This window comes from Cebus imitator, unplaced genomic scaffold (genome assembly GCF_001604975.1).
Source record: "Cebus imitator isolate Cc_AM_T3 unplaced genomic scaffold, Cebus_imitator-1.0 Scaffold16, whole genome shotgun sequence".
Classification (NCBI taxonomy): Eukaryota; Metazoa; Chordata; class Mammalia; order Primates; family Cebidae; genus Cebus; species Cebus imitator.
In genome coordinates, this window is record NW_016107331.1 from 245,669 (window position 1) to 265,916 (window position 20,248).

The 20,248-nt window shown below is 37.9% G+C and overlaps 1 protein-coding gene across 5 annotated transcripts in view; it reads left to right on the forward strand.

Moving 5' to 3' along the window:
- Positions 1–803: 803 nt before the first annotated feature.
- The window catches only part of TENT2 (terminal nucleotidyltransferase 2), a 67,249-nt gene continuing 47,804 nt past the window's right edge, over positions 804–20,248 (forward strand). For 2 of the 5 annotated variants that reach the window (XM_017507318.2, XM_037731025.1), the window contains exons 1-5: positions 805–1,164; positions 1,398–1,461; positions 6,418–6,591; positions 6,800–6,889; positions 10,126–10,363. In XM_017507318.2, coding sequence (XP_017362807.1) covers positions 6,455–6,591; positions 6,800–6,889; positions 10,126–10,363 — 465 coding nt within the window. In that variant the 5' untranslated portion in view covers positions 805–1,164; positions 1,398–1,461; positions 6,418–6,454. Of the gene's footprint in view, positions 1,169–1,385; positions 1,462–6,417; positions 6,592–6,799; positions 6,890–10,125; positions 10,364–20,248 lie in introns of those variants that run through there. The other 3 variants (XM_037731030.1, XM_017507310.2, XM_017507302.2) reach the window with 3 other exon arrangements.

A 20,248-nucleotide genomic window follows, 5' to 3' on the forward strand; every position in this document is an offset into this window, starting at 1 on the left:
ACACTTATCCCACCAAATTCCTGTAGAAACAAGAGACATCTAAAATTAGTGATCATCAGTTTCTGAGTTAAGAAACTAGAAAAACAAAACAATAAATTTAAAAATTAAAAAAATTAGTAGCAGAATAAACAATAAACATAAGAGCCGAAATCAATGAAATAGCAGAAAACCAGTAGAGAAAATCCAAGAAAGCGAAGACGGGCTTTGAGATCCGTAAAACCGAGAAGCTCCTCGCCAGACTGATGAGGAAAATAGATGACATACAAATTACCAATTTCAGAAATGGAGGGGTCAGATTTTATAGACATTAAATGGACAACAAACGAGTACGGCAAACAGATTTGCATTATTAAACAATTTAGACATTTCCACAAACTATTATAGCTCACTCAAGAGGAGATATCAATAAATATTGGTTGAATTAGTAATGCTAGCTATTACTATGGGCAGGGCGCTAAGTCCAGGCTTTACAGAGAAATAAAACATTTTTTTTTTTTCACGTACAGCTGTTCTAGCTCCAATAAACGTTTTCTGTGGGTCCTTCGTGTGTTGGCAGAGTGACTCGTCTCCAGAGAAGCTTTTCTTTAACCAATATTCCCCTACTCTTCTCCACCGGAGTGACATTAACCTTCCGCCGACAGCCTGCTCCCTTCCTCTTAGTGCCCTCCCAACCCTTTCCCAGCTGGTGCTGGCAGCAGTTAAGAAATCACTTCCTTCCAACCCCTGGTGTCTTGCGCCTGCGCATTCAAGTAAAGCGCGCCTACGAGGGGGCGAGGCGGCTACCGGAAGTGTGACCTCTTGCTCCCCGCTGGCTATTTTCATCCGGTGTCACGTCGATCTTCCGGGTGTCTTTGACAGGGCTTTCTACGCCGCTTTTTCGGCGACTTTTTGGTCTTCCGCTTTTTGCCACCGCCCCCAACCTTCTATATCCTTGCAGTCCCTACCTTTTCTTGTGTTGCTCCTCCCCTGATATCTGTGCCAGGGGTTAGATCGTAAGCCGGAGCCGGAGTTGGAGCTGGGCCTAGCTGTCCGACGGCCACCACTACCGCCTTTGGTTCCGGAGAAAGCTACCGCCGAGTACGCCCAGGAGTCCCCGCTGGGGCCTTGGAGCTTCTGAGCGGGCTGTGCGGATAGACCCTGCTTAGCCCTTCCCCGAGGACACCTGTGAGTTTAGGGGGTTTCGGACAGGAATGCAACCGTGTAGGCCCAGGTCGGGGGCGGGGCGCGGGAAACTTTTTCCGAAACTGTAGCGTTTTGTTTTGCGCGGCAGATTCCGGCAGTATCTCTTGGTTATTCCAGATTCATGGGCGGCCCCTGGGCTGCTGTACATTTTGAAGACTCTTAGGACCGCTTACTTTGCTTACTCTTTTTTTCTTCCACGTGTGCTCCCCTCCAAGACCGAAAGAGGAAGATTGTCTTGGGACCCCTGCATGGTGTTTAAAAGGGTGGTGAAGAACTAAGGTAAATATGTGGATTAATTAAAAAATTTAAAAGGCATTTATCTTTTCAGGCTTATTTAAATGGTATGAAATTAAATTTCGCTTTATAGGAAAATGCACAGGTTAAGACTGTTAAGACTGAACAAGACCTTTCTTGTTCAGCCTCTGTAGAAAGGCTCTTCGTTTCTCGAGGTGAGAACGTGAAAGGCTTACGTGTCTCACAACTTACGGATTCTCTAAATTACTTATCTCTTTCAACTCTTTGTTTAAAATAGCAGTTATTTATCAGTAGGGCAACAGAAGAAACAAATGGAAAGTGTAAAACACAAGCTAAATAATAGGTGTGCAGGGTATGCTTTTTTTGAGGAAAGAGATTGTTACTGATCAACTAAATCGGTGTTTTTATAGTTACAGGTAACATAGTACTTTTTAAAATGTCTTCATATTGTATAGTTCAGTACCACAAGGCTTCTTATGTGTACTGATTAACAGCCATAAGTCTATTAATTTATACTGATTAATAGCCATTAATAGTGACGTTACTTTGTTGGTGTGAATAGCCCTAATTATGTCGGTTCTGGAAATGTCCTGTAACGGATAGGCTCCATGTGAAACAGGCCATTTGTGAGTTGTTTAAGAAATGCCCATTTGGAGCCATGTGACTAGATTCTTCACTTGGATGGAATTTAATTCTTAACCAAAAGGAATGTCCTGTTTAGAACCTGGAAGTGGTTTTCACAGTGGGTTAGCAGGATTTAGGAACTGGACTTTCTGTATTGTGGAGAAAAGAAGTGGGTTTAAGGGATCAAAGGTATTTGGACAAAATGGAGAGTATCTTGATTTAGCCAGTACAGTTCTGGTTTTTTTTTTTTTTTTTTGAGACGAAGTTTCGCTCTTGTTACCCAGGCTGGAGTGCAATGGCGCGATCTCGGCTCACCACAACCTCCGTCTCCTGGGTTCAGGCAATTCTCCTGCCTCAGCCTCCTGAGTAGCTGGGATTACAGGCACGCGCCACCATGCCCAGCTAATTTTTTGTATTTTTTTTTTTAGTAGAGACGGGGTTTCACCGTGTTGACCAGGATGGTCTCGATCTCTTGACCTCGTGATCCACCCGCCTCGGCCTCCCAAAGTGCTGGGATTACAGGCTTGAGCCACCGCGCCCGGCCAGTTCTGGTTTTTATACTAGGTAGATTATACTTTCCAGAAAATACTGATGAAGGAATTATAATATATAATCTTGAGTGTTCTCTGATTTGTTGGAGGAGAGGTCAAGTGGAGGACAGAGATTCCAGGTTACAAATTACAGGACCAAACACTTTATCATTAGAAATTACTAGGAATTAATCTACTCTTCCCCCCCCCCCAAGACAGAGAGTCTTGTTCTTGTTGCCCAGGCTGGAGTGCAGTGGGGCGATTTTGGCTCCCTGCAACCTCTGCCTCATGGGTTCTAGCCATTTTCCTGCCTCAGCCTCATGAGCAGCTGGGATTACGGGTGCCTGCAACCATGCCCAGCTAATTTTTGTATTTTTAGTAGAGATGGGGTTTCGCCATGTTGGTCAGGTTGTTCTTGAACTCCTGACTTCAGGTGATCCACCCGCCCCGGCCTCCGTATGTGCTGGGATTACAGGCGTGTGCCACCGCGCCTGGCCTAATTTTTGTATTTGTTGTAGAGATCAGGTTTCACCATGTTGCCCAGGCTAGTCTCTAACTCCTGAGCTCAAACATCTGCCTGCCTCAGTCTCCCAAAGTACTGGGATTACAGGTATGAGCAACTGCCCAGCCTAGGATTATTGTATGTATTTTTACTAGGGGATTCCCTGGAATGCTGCTTAGTTCAAGATGTTTGCCCGTTTCTTCTGAACAAGTTAGGGTGTACAGGTGAGGAGATATGATAGGATTTATTTTCTTTTTTAAAAATCTCTCTTAAAAAGACATAAGAGCCTCCTAAAGAAAGTTGACAGACCCTTGTTTTCTGGAGGTTAACCTTGTCTCTGGTCCAAATTAGAGTCGGGCATTTGGGATGAGGTCTGATGATATTTCATAGAATTTTGTCCACAGTCTGTTAAGAACCCTGGACTGGTGAGTCTTGTCATCTGTGGCCAACCTAGGAAATTTTCATCTTACGGAATTGAAAAAACAAGGAGCAATGTTTGTGAATGATTTATTAGTTTCTTCCCAGATCTTTCTTTTTCTCCCCTGTTGTGTCTTACAGTTTTTCCAGCCCTCTTAGCCACAATCCCCAAAGGCAATTTCTTCAATTCTTCTGGCTACATAGTGTTATTTTTCTCTGTTGTTTAAAAAAAAAGAATAAAGCTTCTGTAATTATTTTAATTTATATTTACTGAACATAAGGATTTAGCACTTTTTGTACACTGTCATCCATATAAAATTGTGATATGTGATATATAAACATAAATTCATAGTATAATGTGTCATATAAATATACTAAATTTTGTGTGGTAACTCATCTTTTTAAAAATCAGTATATTCCATCTTAACATTATTATAATAACCAGGTAGGTAACCTGATTATATTGCCTTTTTTTGTTTTGTTTTTGAGGCAGAGTCTTGCTCTGTCGCCAGGCTAGATTTCAGTGGTTTGATATTGGCTCACTGCAACCACTGCCTCCTGAGTTCAAGCTATTCTGCCTCAGCCTCCCGACTAGCTGGGTTTACAGGTGTGTACCACCACACCAAGCTAATTTTTGTACTTTTAGTAGAGATGGGGTTTCATCATGTTGGCCAGGATGGCCTTGATCTCTTGACCTTGTGGTCCGCTTCCCTTGGCCTCCCAAGGTGCTGGGATTACAGGCATGAGCCACTGTGCCCGGCCGCTTTTTAATATTACCTATTGAGTGTTTTTTTCTTTGGTAATTTATTTTTAACTAGCTGCTTTTCTGTATTTCTAAAAGTATTTCTACTCTGTTAACAGAACTTTTCTCCATGGTCAAATACGTTAGGTAATCTATCAGTTGATTTTTTTTTTCCTTAGATATCTTCTTGAAGCCCTGCATCCTCCTATTCTAATTTGAACTGTTAGCTCCCCATCACTATCATCTTGGGGAATTTACTTTGTTTCTGCCCTACATCAGATTTCCCTTCTTCTAGATTCCAGATTTTCTTTTTTTGATACCTTACTTGTCTAAACTGTTTCTAGTCTCCATTGCATTGATAGTGTAGCTAGGTATAGAATTACAGCCTGAGAACATTTCCCTCAGAACTTTGAAGTCATGAGTCCATTTCCTGTGCTATTGAGGAGTCCAAAGCCATTTTGATTTCTTGCCCTTTATTTATAGCATTTTCTCCCTCTGGAATATTTTATAAACTTCCTTTTTTTGTGTGTGATATTCTGAAACTTCACTATAATATATCTTAACGTGTATCTTTTTTATTGTACTTTGTACTCTCTAGGTCCTTTCAGTCTGGGGATTAGTGTCTTTCAGTCTTTGACATTTTTTTTGTTTTATTTATTAGATAATGTCCTCTGTATTTTCTCTGTTCTTCCTGGACCTTATGTTATAATGTTGGATCACATAGTTTAATACTCTTTTGTTTTCTGTTGCCTTGCCTCTTTCCTGACCCTAACAACTTTTCCTTTTTGTTCTAGTACATTTCCTCAAAGTTATCTTTAACTTTCTGCTGGATAGTTCTGCTTTCAATTTTATAATTTCCCAGAGCCTTTTTATTTTATTTTTTGAGTTAGGGTCTCGCCCTGTCACCCAGGCTGGAGTGCAGTGGCATGAACATGGTTCATTGCAGCATTGACCTCCTGGACTCAAGTGATCCTCCCGCCTAAGCCTCCCATGTAGCTGGGACCATAGGTACACACTACTGTGCCTGGCTAATTTTTTGATTTTTTTATAGAGACATGGTCTCACTTTGTTGCTCAGGCTAACTCCTGAGTTCAAGTAATCCTTCCACCTTGTTCTCCCAGGGTGTTGGGATTCTAGGTGTGAACCACTGCACCTGCCCCCGCCCCGCTTTTTTTTTTTTTTTTTTTTTTTTTTTTTTTTTTTTTTTTTTTTTTTTTTTTTTTTTTTTTCAGGTTTTATTTTTCTTCTGGTGATCCATGGATGTCTATTTTAAGTGAGAATATCAGGAGTCTAATTAGAAACTCTAAAAGTGTGTGGGTAGGGCTTGTCAACTTGAGGCTTCATGTTAGGTTGATTAGGTAGCTAGCTTGACATTTTCTTGATGGACTTCCAAGTATTATTATGGTATAGGTTCTCTTGTTACTCTTTTTTCCCTATAAAAGAGTTTTCTAATTGCTTGCTTTGAGAAAGTGGGCTGTTTTTCTTTGCAGACTTTACCTGATACTTGTTTTCAGTTTATTACCCTATCCTATCCTTTGCAAGACTACAGCCTTGATATATCTGTCATTGCAAAGAATAAATGTCCACTCTCCTCCTTGGATCAGTGAAGGATTCTGATTGTTTTGTATAGTTTTTTCCTATTCCTGTGGAATATAGCCCTCTTTTATTAGAAGTCTTTTGTATAAAGTATGTAGACTTTGAGGGGAATCTCAGAATTTTATAAATTGTTAAAGACAATATAAAATCCATTCCTTATTTGATCAGACCTTAAGATCCAAGTTCTAGGTATCAGGATGTTGTACGATGGCTTATACCTTTGTTTAAATTAGATTGAGAATATATGTAAGAATCTGTGGGATTTTATTAATGTCAGGTGATAACTTGATTTTCTAAAAGATTTGTTAATATGAGGGTAAATGTATTAGGGACAATTCATCAGAAAATTAGAAAGGTGCATATTTGCTATTTGAATAAATGTTAATCTTAAAATTTAGAATTTATTAGTAGTTTTCTCTTGTTACCTACAGTGGCACTTAAGAGACCTATTTAACTTTGCAAATAAAATTTGTAACTTGATAACTTTTAAATTAGTGGATAATAGTTATTAAAGTGTTTAGTATCTTTAAGCTATAATAATTTAGTATTATCTTTTTAAATTTTCCTAGGTAGAAGAATACATGTTCACTTCCAGTGAACAAGAGCATGTTCCCAAACTCAATTTTGGGTCGCCCACCCTTCACTCCAAATCATCAACAACATAATAACTTCTTTAACCTGTCACCAGCCGTTTATTCACACCAGCAGCTTATAGATGCACAATTCAACTTTCAGAATGCAGAGTAAGTATGGTAATATTTTGGCCCCTGTTGTTGATAAATTTCATTTTCCGTTTGACATAACCCTTTTGTATGAAACTTTTGAATGTGGAGAATATATCATCACTTTTTTTTTTGAGCAGGGATATATCTAATTTTATTTTCAGAAATTGGTTTTGTTTTTAAAGAAAAATATGTATATTATTACTGTTCTTTTCTTTGATTTTGAAAGCTTGTCGAGAGCTGTATCGTTACAGCAGTTGACATATGGAAATGTCAGTCCAATACAGACCTCAGCTTCCCCATTATTTCGAGGAAGGAAGTAAGTACTTCTTAATTATTTTAAAAGAATATTTTTGTATTTCTGAGAACTCTGTAACAGTGTATCTTGAATTAATATCGTATGGACCCTATGTTGTTTTCTGGGACCTGTGCGATCGGATCAGTTATGGAATTTTAACATTTTTATATGTTTAAAAATTTCAGGGGTTCTTTTGTTGATTTGTTCCTGCTTTATTATATCTTTGTTTCTGCCTTTCATCAGACCTTTTCCTAGACCCCGGGTTTTCTTTTTCTAGATCCCAGGCTTTCATTTTCTAGAGTAAATTTAAATTTCTTCAGAAAACCACTTCTTTTTGAGATGGAGTCTCAGTCTGTTGCCAGGCTGGAGTGCAGTGGCACAATCTGAACTCATTGCAACCTCTGCCTCCTGGGTTCGGGTGATTCTCCTGCCTCAGCCTCCTGAGTAGCTGGCACTATAGGCATGTGCCATCACGCCCAGCTAATATTTGTATTTTTAGTAGAGACGGGGTTTTCCCATGTTGGCCAGATAGTCTCGATCTCTAACCTTGTGATCTGCCCTCCTCGGCCTCCCAAAGTGCTGGGATTATAGGCATGAACCACTGCACTGGCTAGAAAACCACTTTTTAATTGATATCTTTTAATGAAATGAGATGGCTTTCTGTATTCATTTGCTGGGGTAGGGTTGCCATAACAATGTACCACACATTGGGTGGCTTACACAACAGAAATTTATTTTCTCACAATTCTGGAGGCTAGATCAAGATCAAGATCAAGGTGTTGGCAGGGTTGGTTTTTTCTGAGGCTTCTTTTCTTGCCTTGTAGATGGCTGCTTTGTCACTGTGTCCTAATATGGTTGTTTCTCTGTGTTTTCTGTGTCCTCATCTTTTCTTCTAAGGACACCAGTCATACTAGATTAAGGTTCATCTTAAAGACTCCACTTTAACTTAGTTAACTTTTAAGAGGTCCTTTCTCCAAATACAGTCACATTCTGAGGTAGTTGGGCTTAGGACTTCAACATTTGAATTTCTAGGTAGACACAATTATAACATTTTCTTTCTAGTAAACTTTTTCTTTTGATTTATCTACATCTTACACAGGTAAGGTTCCATGATAAAAAATATTGTAGTGAAAATTTCTGCTTGACATAAAGCTTCCTGTAGTCAAGTCAGGAGTCAGTTTTAATCTATTTGATTAAAAGAAATTCATTTATTACAAAATATGACAGAATTTGAGAGGTGATTATTAAAATAACATTTGGTAATATTTGAAAGATATCACTATTACTGAAAAACCTATATAAACATTCTATAGCTTTTATGTCTCATAAAAAAAATACTATTGGTGAGCAAGGTGCTATAAAAAAATAATAACACTAGCTAGGAATTATTGATTGCTCACTATGTAGTAAGCATTATTCTAAGCCCTTGCAAATAATGGTTTGATAAAATAACACAACACTGAGGTAGATACTTTTATTCCTCTTCTGTTGAGGAGAAAGTTGACTCACATAAAGGTTAAGTAACTAGTTACTCAGAAGTGGCATGGCTGGGATTTGAAATGTTATATGTCCCTGAGTCATAGGCTTATAAGCACTACAGGTTGTTCTTCAAAATTGTTGATAAAAGTTTTATAATAATTCTGACAGTATTGACTTTATTCAGATTTTATTCTTTAGAAATTGCCTTTATAGCCAATTCGTGAATCAAGAATGAAAATAAGCTCCGTTAATTTGTAGTTAAACATTGTACTTTTAGTAGAGATGAGATATATGTATATATATATATATATATATATATATATACACATATCTCAAAATATATGTATATTTTGAGATGGAGTCTCGCTCTGTTACCCAGGCTGGAGTGCAGTGGCATGATCTCGGGTCATTGCAACCTCTACCTCCCAGGTTCAACCAATTCCCTGCCTCAGCCTCCCGAGTAGTTGGGATTATAGGTGCCTGCAACCATGCCCAGCTAATTTTTGTATTTTTAGTAGAAGGGTTTCACCACCTTGGCCAGGCTGGTCTTGAACTCCTGACCTTGTGATCCACCCACCTCAGCCTCCCAAAGTGCTGGGATTACAGGCATGAGCCACCATGCCCGGCCAAACATATTTTTCAAATTAAAATTGGCATTCTCATTAGAAGACATTCAGCATATATAGCACTAAAATACTTTTATGTTTAGAAGTAGTATTATAAATATGCTTTTATGCATTTAGCATTGTATACTTTACCTGTGAGTAGGGGTCCACTTATTTTGCAGATCTGTCAAAGAGAGGAATTGACATAATCCCAAAGGAATGTTAAAAAAACCTTCTATGACCCATAGAATTTTCCAGCTTAAAAGGAATTGGACTATTTTCTGTGGCATAAAGTATTAACAAATGAACACCTTAATATATCAATGAAGTAAATGTCTTTTTTCCCAACAAATGTTTACTCTTTAATGATTTTTTCTTTATATTTTGCAAATATTTAAACCTCCAGAAAAATATAAAGAATAATATAGTGAATATCTGTATGTCTTTTGCCTAGATTCATGAGTTAAAAGTTTTACTACATTTGGTTTCTCTTTTTCTTCCTGCCCACTTGCTTTTTTCCTGAACCATGTAAAAGAAAGTTGTTGACATTTTATTTTACCTCAAAACATGTCAGCTTATTCCTCCTAAAAACAAGGCTTTTCTCATGTATAACCAAAATACATTAATTATGCTCGAGAAATTTAATATTAGTACTATTCTCTGAGTTGCAGCTCATTTTCTAATTTCTTCTTGTCCAGTGTCTTTATAGCTTTATTAAAAAGTATTTCTTAATTTGGTGTTTCCTGCTGATGAGCCAGAACACAGGTGTATTCAAAAAGCCCTTTTTTGTAACTGGCACTTAGCTCACTTATCTTCTTTATGTTATAGTTTGAATCTTTTCTTCTTAGTAATTCTATAAATAGAACTTTTTCTACAAAATTTTCACTACTGAGATAGTGAAACATTGGGGTGGTTCAAATACAGGAGGCTAACCCCAATATATACATGTAATTTTTTCTTTCTGCATTGTTACTGTGTTTTCTAAGGTGTTGAGAGGCATTTCTTGTGCTTAACATGAATATTTTTAAGATCCATATAAAACTAATAATGTACTTTTATTGAAAGAATTGTAATATTTTGTTATCTCTTATGACATTTATATATTTTTAATTGCTTTTTATTGTTATCAAAAAGTTATATCTTTAATCACTAAGGTATATTGCTTGTTTTCAGGAGATTAAGCGATGAAAAAAGCCTTCCTCTTGATGGTAAACGGCAGCGCTTCCATTCACCCCACCAAGAGCCAACTGTAGTTAACCAGATAGTGCCTTTATCAGGTGAACGAAGATACTCAATGCCGCCATTGTTTCATACACATTATATACCAGATACAGTCAGATGTGTTCCACCTTTTCGGGAAATACCATTTTTAGAACCTAGAGAAATCACACTGCCTGAGGCCAAAGATAAGGTAATAATAATGTAGATTTTAGTTTTGCCTTTTGGGAATTTAGTGTAAATAATGTATTAGAAGAATAAGAAGTATTTAGTATCCTGGATTAAGTAGAACATTCCTTTTTTTTTCTTTTGCCATGTTTAAGGTAGTACTATTCAGCCTAATTTTCTGTCTAAACATTACTTTGATTTTTGGTAGCGATTCTTTTACAGAAGTGCAGCCATCAGGAAATCAGATTTTCCCTGATTCGTGAAAATTTTATTAGAGCCCAAACAGTTTAGAGAACTGTCTTGTTATATTACAAAAAATAAAGTTTTCATATAGTTATTGTAATACAGTGTTAGAACACATTTTATTTTGGGATAATTTGTGTTTATCATGAGGTTTTTGAATGTCAAAAATAGAGAATCCAGAAGTCATTGAGAAAAATGATACATTCAAAGTGATATAATCAAGAAACATTTATAAAAAACATTTCAAATAAGTGAAATGAAGCTATTTAAATAATAATTCTTGGTAAATGACATGGTCAGCACTGGGAAACAGTGAGTTATTTAACATCTAATACTAGAAACATATCTCTCCCCTCCCACATATTTAGTGAAACCTAAAAAATCACCTTCTAGGTAATTGAGAGGGTTTATAATGTAAATATCTGCATTCTCTTGGGTTGTCTGTGGTTTACACTTGATGTTTTTGCATTTTAAAGTTGCCACACTCTTCAGAAATAAGAAACATTTCTAGGCTAAGGAGAAGATAGCAACTTTGTTTTACTCATCTTTGGGTTCCTATCAACCAGCATAGGTCTGAAGTATAGTAAGTGTACAGAAATGTTGGGTCAGAAAAGCAGCACTTGTTTCATTCCTTAGTCGTGCTTTTTATTACTGTATTTTTTTTTGTTCTTTAATTGAGTTATTATTGTACCATAAAAATCACCCTTTTAAAGTGTACAATTCAGTGGTTTTAAAATATATTCCCAAAGTTGTGCAACTGTCATCACTATCTGATTCACAAACATTTTCATCACCCCCAAAAGAAACCTTGTACCCAATAATAGTCACTTCTCCTGCCCCCTGGCAACAACTAATCTATTTTCTGTCTTATCAATTTGCCCATCCTGGACATTTGATATAAATGAAATCATTCAATCTGTGGCCTTCTGTGTCTTGCTTTTTTCATTTAGCATGTTTTCAAGGTTCATCCATGTTGTAGCATACATCAGTACTTCATTTTTATAGCTGAATAATATTCAGTTGCATGAATATGTTAATACAGTACTCAGTTGAACTTATGGATTGTTTCCACTTTTTGTCTCTAATTAATAGTGCAGCTGTGAATATTTGTGTATAAATTTTTGCATGGACATATGTTTTTACCGCTCTTGTAGTGAAATTGCTTGGTCATATGGTAACTCTGTGTTTAACTTTTTGAGGAACTGCCGAAGTGTTTTCTAAAGTGGTTGTACCGTTTTACATTCCTATCAGCATTGTATGGGTGTTGCACTTTCTTTAAATGCTTGCTGACACTTGCAATACTTGTTATTGTCTGTCTTTTTGATTATAGTCATTCTATTGGGTATGAAATGGTATCATTGTGATTTTGATTGCCATTTCCCTAATAACTAATGATACTGAGCATCTTTTCATTTGCTTATTGGGCATTTGTATATCTTCTCGGGGAAATGTCTATTCATCTAGATCTCTTGCCCATTTTAAAATTGGGCTATTTATCTTTTTACTGTTGATTTGTAAGAGTTCTTTATGTATTCTAAATATTAGACCCTTATCAGATAATAATTTGTGAATTTATGCTTCCCATTATGTGGCTTGTCTTTTTTTTTTTTTTTTTGAGACGGAGTCTTGCTCTTTCACCAGGCTGGAGTGCAGTGGCATGACCTCAGTTCACTGCAACCTCCACCTCCCGGGTTTAAGCGATTCTTCTGCCTCAGTCTCCCTAGTAGTTGGGACAACAGGCATGCACCACTGCGCCCAGCCGTGACTTGTCTTTTTACTTTCTTTTTGGTATCCTTTGAAGCACAAAAACTTTTCATTTTGATGCAGTCCAATTTATTTTTCTTTGGTTGGTTGTGCTTTTGGTGTCATATCTAAGAAACCATTTGTTCAGTCCAAGGCCACATAATTAATGCCTATGTGTTAATTTTAAAATTTTATTTATTTATTTATTATTTTTTTCCTGCCCTGCCTGTGTGTTATTCTAAGAGTTTTATAGTTTTAGTTCTTACATTTAGGACTGTGATCCGTTTTGGGTTAATTTTTGTATATGATGTAAAGTTAGGGGGTCCAGCTTTATTCTTTTACTGTTGGTCCACTTGTCCCAGCAGTTTAATGAAACAACTGTTCTTTTCTCCTCTGTAATTTTTTTTAAGCATATTGAAATAGGAAAAACAATCAGACAAAATCAGTGGGAGAAAGGAAAAAGGCAAAGTAAACTGAGAAAAGATTAACTTGGGGTTTTTTTAGTTTTTGTTTTTAAAAAAAACTTTAGAGATGAAGTTCTTGCTCTCATGCCTAGGCTGGAGTGCAGTGGTGGAATCATAGCTCACTGCAGCCTCAAACTCCTAGGTTCAAGTGATTCTGCTGTCTCAGCCTCCTGAATAGCTGGAATGACAGTTGTGGGTCACCATGCCCAACTAATATTTTTAATTTACATTTTTATTTTTATTTTTGGTAGAGCCAGGGTCTTGCTGTGTTGCCCAGGCTGGTCTTGAACTCCCGGCCTCAAGTGATCCACCCACATTGGCCTCCCAAAGGGCTGGGATTACAGGTGTGAGCCACTGCGCCTCGCTGTTTTTACTCATTTTAAACAATCTCTTGTAATGCCATAATATGAAAGCCTATGGTATAAATCAAATCAGACTAATCCTTTGAATGAATGTGTAAGAATCTTTCACTGGCTTTTTAAGGTATGTATGCTAGCAGGCCTGTTTGCTATGGAATTTATTATAATAGGTATTGAAAGCTCTCTATTTTTACACGTATTTGTATGTTGTGATATTTAAGTATTAGAACTAACTACTAGTTCTGCATATGGACTAGGCATATGTTCAATTTCAGTAAATTTAATAACAATTAATTCACATTAGTGTTAGTATAAACCATCTGATATAGTTCCATATCAATAACTTTTTAAAATTAGTCGTATAGAAAGATTCTACTAAATCTTTAGGATTAGGGATTTATCTCAGAAGGCTAAAGGTAGATTGTGTAATTGAACCAACTTCTTTTTTTTCCCTTTATTTGAGACAGAGTTTTGCTCTTTTTGCCCAGGCTGGTATGTAATGGCATGATCTTGGTTCACTGCAAACTCCACTTCCCGGGTTCAAGCGATTCTCCTGTCTCAGCCTCTCAAGTAGCTGGGATTACAGGCATGTGCCATCACACCTGGCCCGTTTTGTATTTTTAGTAGAGATGAGACTTCACCATTTTGGTCAGGCTGGTCTTGAACTCCTGACCTCAGGTGATCCACCCGTTTTGGCCTCCCAAAGTGTGAGCCACTGTGTGAGTGGCTGGAACCAATTTCTTTGAGTGCTACTCTCTACCTGCCTAGTTATGGGAGAAAGAAGGCAAGCAGTTAGTTTTGTGTTCTTTTTTTTTGAAATGGAGTCTTGCTCTGTCGCTCAGGCTGGAGTGAAGTGGCCTAATCTTATCTTACTGCAACCTCTGCCTCCTTGGTTCAAGCAATTCTCCTGCCTCAGTCTCCTGATTAGCTGGGATTACAGGTGCACGGCACCACGCCTGGCTAATTTTTATACTTTTAGTAGAGACTGAGTTTCATCATGTTGGTCGTTCTGGTCTTATACTGCTGACCTCAGGTGATCCACCTGCCTCAGCCTCCCAAGGTGCTGGGATTACAGACATGAACCACCGTGCCCGGCTGTGTGTTTATTTTTTAAGGGAACACTTTTTAAGAAAGCTAACATTTACTGTCTCATTTAGTCTTTTCAGCAACTCTATGACATGGATATTGTCTTAATTTTATTGAGGCTCAGAAAGCTAAATAACTTGCTCAAGGTCATAGCTAGTAAGTGGTAAAACCAAGATTTGATCTTTGTCTCTAAAAATATGAAGAGAAGGAGCTTAAGATACTTAAAATCAAGGGTAGGGAGGTGACATTCTAACTCTAGTACAGGGTAATCTGTAATCTTGTATGATTTACCTCTATAGAGTGTAAAGCATGTGGACGGTTCAGTGTGAGATAAAGTGGGGCAATGGTTTGAAGCTTTGAATGCACAGTAGAATGCTGTTGAAGGTTTTTAAATAGAGAAATAGCACAGCCAGATAGTATTTTTAGAAAGTCCTTTTTGTATAGTGAGTTTGGTTTAGAATGAAGTGGGCTTGGAAGATAGGGATCACCTTGAAGGCTGTTAAATTCATCCTAATGAGAGGCACTGAAGCTTTCAGTTAGGGTAGATGGTAGTGAAAAAGATGTGGGAGATAATGAATGAGGAAAATAGAATGTGTGGAATAATTGGGTATATAAGAGAGTGAGAGAGAGATGTAAATGACTCCAGTGATTTGATTTTTTGCTACCAGTAGAGATAAGGAACCTAGATTTGGGGTGTATAAGCTGATTGAGGAAATACTTGAGATATTTTGAGCTATGAGAGAATCTGCTATAAAACATTTGTGCTCCTGAGAAACCTCATGTTCTGCAAATTGCACCCTAAGTATACAGGGCTATGGGAAAAATAAGGTTGGAATGGACTACTCAAAACCTAAACAATTTTGTAACCAAACACAATCAAGAATAATAATTAATGTCTTGGGAAATAAGTTGGACAGACCAGGCAGGCAGTTTGGCATGGCTGGATGCTGCTGCAGGGGATATTAGAAACATACAAAATAGAGTTGAGATGCTGGCTTGTGTTGAGCATTGAGACAGGTGGCTACAAATGGAGCTCTGAGTCAGTGAGGCTGCTGTTAAGGTAGAGACAAGAGGAAGTACACCAGCACAGAGTTGTCTGAGGCTAGGAGTATGCTTTCTTGAGCAGGAGTGCTGAATGCAAATGCTTGTTTTTAGTTATGTTAGGTTTGTAAGGACTCCATACTGAGGCTTTTTCTTTCTTGCGATGGTTATAATTCTACAATTACAGCTCCATGTACAAGTCACTTACAAACACAACTTCTATGTTTTCTTGATAACACTCCCGTTTACCAATCACATATAAGCTAATTGATACTATAGAAAAATGTCTTGTAACTGAATTGACAGTATATGTTTGGAGTTCAGAAGTAAGATCAAGGCTAGAGAGATGGATCCTGAAGAGATCTGAAACAAAAGTGATAGTTGAAACTCCTGGAGTAGATAGATAAGATTTTTGATTTATTTAGCATTCAAATATTTGTGAGTGTTAGGCTTGGGAGATACACTGTTGTGCTAAACATACGTAGTCTCTCCGTTTACATACAGCATAGTGAGAGGGAGAGCTGTTAAACAGTCATGCATAAGCCAGATGTGGTGGCTCATGCCTGTAATCCCAGCACTTTGGGAGCCTGAGGTGGGTGGATTACCTGAGGTCAGGAGTTTGAGACCAGCCTGACTAATATGGTGAAACCCTGACTCTCCTAAAAATACAAAAAAATTAGCTGGGCCTGGTGGCTTGCACCTGTAGTCGCAGCAACTCAGGAGTCTGAGGCAGGAGAATTGCTTGAACTCAGGAGGTGGAGGTTGCTGTGAGCTGAGATCGCACCTTGCACTCCAGCCTGGGCGACAGAGTGGAACTCTGTCTCAGAAATAAAATAATCTTTAAAAATGCAGGTTACAATTTTATATAAATGCTGTGCAGGAAATTACAGAGTGCTGAAAGACTGCATTTGGGGGTCTCAGGGAAAGCCTCCTAAAGGAGGCAGTATTTGAGCTGAGATCTGAAAGATGAATGAGTTAACTAGTTAGAGAGTAGTAGGGTTGGAGAGCCTGCTTTAGAGAGAGGAAATAGCATGTTTGAGGGTCCTAATGCAAAATGGAGTATACAAATAACTGAAAGGAGGCCAAGATGACTAGAATATATAATGGTAGCTCTTGGTAGGTAATCTGAGCAGGTAGTATTATAGTGATTTAGACAAATTTAAGAATAATCCACTTTATATGTATGTTGTTGGAGGCTTTTTTTTTTTTTTTTTTTTTTTTGTGGTCTTACTAAGTTGCCCAGGCTGGCCTTGAACTCCTTGGCTCAAGCCATCTTCCTGCCTCAGCTCTCTGAATAGCTGATACTACAGGCATTTGCCACTGTACCTGGCTTGGAATAGTTTTTTTAAACTAAAAATTAGGAAAAATGTACCCCAGAATTAAAGAATATTTTTAGAATGCCATTATGCATGGTCAGCTTGGTATTACATATGCGATCTAAATTGTGTATGATTTTTAGCCAAGGATATTTCATACTGCATATTCCTGCTCTCTCTTTTTTTTTTTTTTTTTTTTAAGAATTATAAGAACATTGAGCCATATCCTGCAATATTTCTCTAAATTAAAGCACCAGAAATCTTGTTTCAGCATATATGTGCATTTCTCTTGTTGTCTCGTCTGAACTCTCAATGTCTATTCCTAGGATAAAGTTAACATGATTTGATAATGTGAATCCCCAAGTTAATGGGTAGATGATGAGGAAAATTCTTTCACATAAAAATTCATTAAATCTCCATTATAGTAGTCCTTGGGAAAGAAAAAGTGTTTCCATGCATGTAAAAAATAGAGAGGAACAAGATACAGAATTTCATATTTTCCAAGTCATTGTAAATTTTTTCACTTGGGCATTGTAAAGAAATTTGTTTATTTTGCCATTCAACAAATAGCACCTACTATGACTTCTAGGATTATGTTGATCTGATCTGCCTGATTTTCTAGATCAGGGGTTGGTGGAAGGGCCAGATAGAAAATACTTTAGGCATGTAGGCTACATAAATCCTCAGTTGCATAATCTTTTTTCTTTCCTTTTCTTTTTAACAATGCTTAAAAGTAGAAATTATTTAGCTTGCTGCCCATACTTGGCCTAAATAGTTTGCCAACCCTTGCTGTAGGCCAATACAACTTAATCCTTCAAGTATCATTTAAAATTTTATGTTAGCCACTTTTACTGGAGATCTTTTTCACATTTATTACAAACTTGAACACCTTTCTTTTTAGCTTGTTATGGAAAATATCAAACAATATACCAAGGTAAAGAGAAGTACCATAAATCCTAGTGTTGTCCACTTTAACAATTGCCAACATATGACCATAACAATTAACAACATATGACTAATCTTATTTCACCTTTATCTCCCTCCCTCATTAGTTTGAATCAGATTCCAGTTATAATTTTATTTGTAAATATTTCAGTATTCTGTTCTGTTGGTCTTCGTTTATGCTTTGGCCAGGGCCATACTATCTTGATTACTACAGCATTATATTAAGTAGAGAAGTCAGGTAGGGTAAATTCCAACTTTTTTCTTGGCTATTCTTGGATTTTTGCCTTTCTAAATAAAGTTTAAAATTCTTTTGTCAGTTTCCAGAAAGAAGCCTTCTGGACTTTTGATTTCTTTTTCATTTTTTTGTGAAACAAAGTATATCAAATGGGCTTTTGATTTTGATTGTGTTAAATCTAAAGGTCAATTCTGGCAAAATTGACGCCTTTAACAATAGTCTTTTGATCCATGAATGTGGTATATTTCATCTCTCCCTTTATTTAGGTCTTTAGGTTCTCTCAGTATTTTCTAGTTTTCCTTATATAAATCCCGCACATCTCTTGGTACGTAGATTTCTAAATATTTCATGCTTTTTGCTGCTATTGTGAAGTTTTTAAAAAGTAAGTTTCCAGTTGGTTGTTGATAATATATATGCTTTAAATAGTGAATTATCTTTTTTAGAAAATTAAGATATGAGAGAAAAGGCATTGTTTTCTTGTATTATGTTAAAAATCATATTAGTTTTGTTGACACATTCTCCAGGTATGCTTTATTGTCTGTAGAAATGTTACTCTGCAGCCCAGGCAAAATAGTGAGACCTTGTGTCTCAAGAAAAAAGAAAATAGCCAGATGTGGTACTGCACACCTGTAGTCCCAGCTACTTGAGGGGCTGAGATGGGAGGTCAAGACAGCAGTGAGCTGTGATTGTGCTATTGCACTCTAGTCTGGACAACACAGTGAGACCATGTCTCAAAAAAAAAGTTGCTCAACTTATTCTCATTTTTTCTTACAAATGCTTTGTATGGGAATTGATCAGAATACTTTCAGGCATTATTTCTTTGAATTTTTTTTCTGTCCTCTCCCATTCTTACCTCTTTTGAGATTCCAGTTCTCTTTTCCTGTTATTTGTCTTTGAGATGGCTTTTTCTGTACTACTTTTATTTCAGTGTTTTTGAGACAAGTTCTTCCTCTGTTGCCCAGGCTGGAGTACAGTGGTGTGATCATGGCTCACTGCAGCCTCGACCTCCCAGGCTCAAGCAATCCTCCTGCATCAGCCTCCCTAGTAGCTGGGACTACAGGCATGCACCACCATACCCAGCTAATTTTAAAAAATTTTTTTTTTTTTTAGATGGAGTTTCACTGTTGGTACCCAGGCTGGAATGCAGTGCACGATCTTGGCTCACTGCAACCTTGCCTCTCAGGTTCGAGTGATTCTCCTGCCTCAACCTCTGGAGTTGCTGGGATTACAGGCATGTGCCATCACACCTGGCTAATTTTGTATTTTTAATTGAGTCAGGGTTTCTCCATGTTGGTCAGGCTGGTCTCGAACTCCTTACCTCAGGTGATCATCTGCCCGCCTCGGCCTCCCAAAGTGCTGGGATTACAGGTGTGAGCCATTGCACCTGGCCTAATTTTTAAATTTTTTGTAGAAATGAGATTTTGCCATGTTGTCAAGGCTTGTCTCGGATTCCTGAGCTTAAGTGATGCCCCTGCCTTGGCCTCCCAAAGTGCTGGATTCCAGGAGTGCCCAGCCACAATGCCCAGCTCTGTGCTACTTTTATATGGAGAGAGTTGGGCAGGCTAGCTTTGTGGCTGTAGGACTTCTCCTCTTTTTTTTTTTTTTTTTTTTGAGATAGCCTCGCTCAGTTGCCCAGGCAGGAGTGCAGTGGCACAGTCTCAGCTCACTGTAACCTCCGCCTCCCAGGTTCAAGCAATTCTGTTGTTTTAGCCTCCCAAGTAGCTGGTACTACAGGTGCTGCCACCACGCTGGCTAATTTTTCATATTTTTAGTAGAGATGGGGTTTCACTGTTAGCCAAGATGATCTCAATTTCCTGACCTTGTGATCTGCCCACCTCAGCCTCTCAAAATCTTGGGAATACAGGCCTGAGCCACTGCGCCTAGCTCTCTTCTGTTCTTATGTAGTATTCAGAAATATAATTTCTGTGTGCCTTTACTTTTTTCCTTTCCTACTTTTACCTAGAACAGAATTTTTTACCTTCTGTATTATTGGCGTTTTGGGCCAGATAATCTTTGCTGTGGTAGAGTTGTTCTCTGCATCGTAGGATGTTCGGTGGCATCCTGGCCTCTACCTCCTAGATGCCAGGGACCTTCCACCTGCTCTGCCTGGTCCTGTTATGATAACCAGAAATGTTTTCATAGTCATATGTCCACTGAGAGTCAGAATCATTTTATACTTTCCTTTTCTCCTGATGGCTCTGTGCTGCCCAGTTCAGCTTTCTCTTCCTGGCAGTTACTGCTGTTGCTTTTTCTTGGAAGGGAATCTCCTTTGGTTTCGAGGCCTCTGATTTTTCTGTGGTCCTCTTGCATTTGCCTATGAATTGTAGCCTATGAAGCTCCTTGCCTGTTTTGGTTGTGGTACATTGATGTGGGCTGCTTAGTTTGGTAGGTGAAGGGGAGAAGGTAGTACCTATAAGCAATTTGATTTCTGCATGTTCTGCTTTTAAGATTGTTTCAAATCCCATTCCCTTTTCTCTT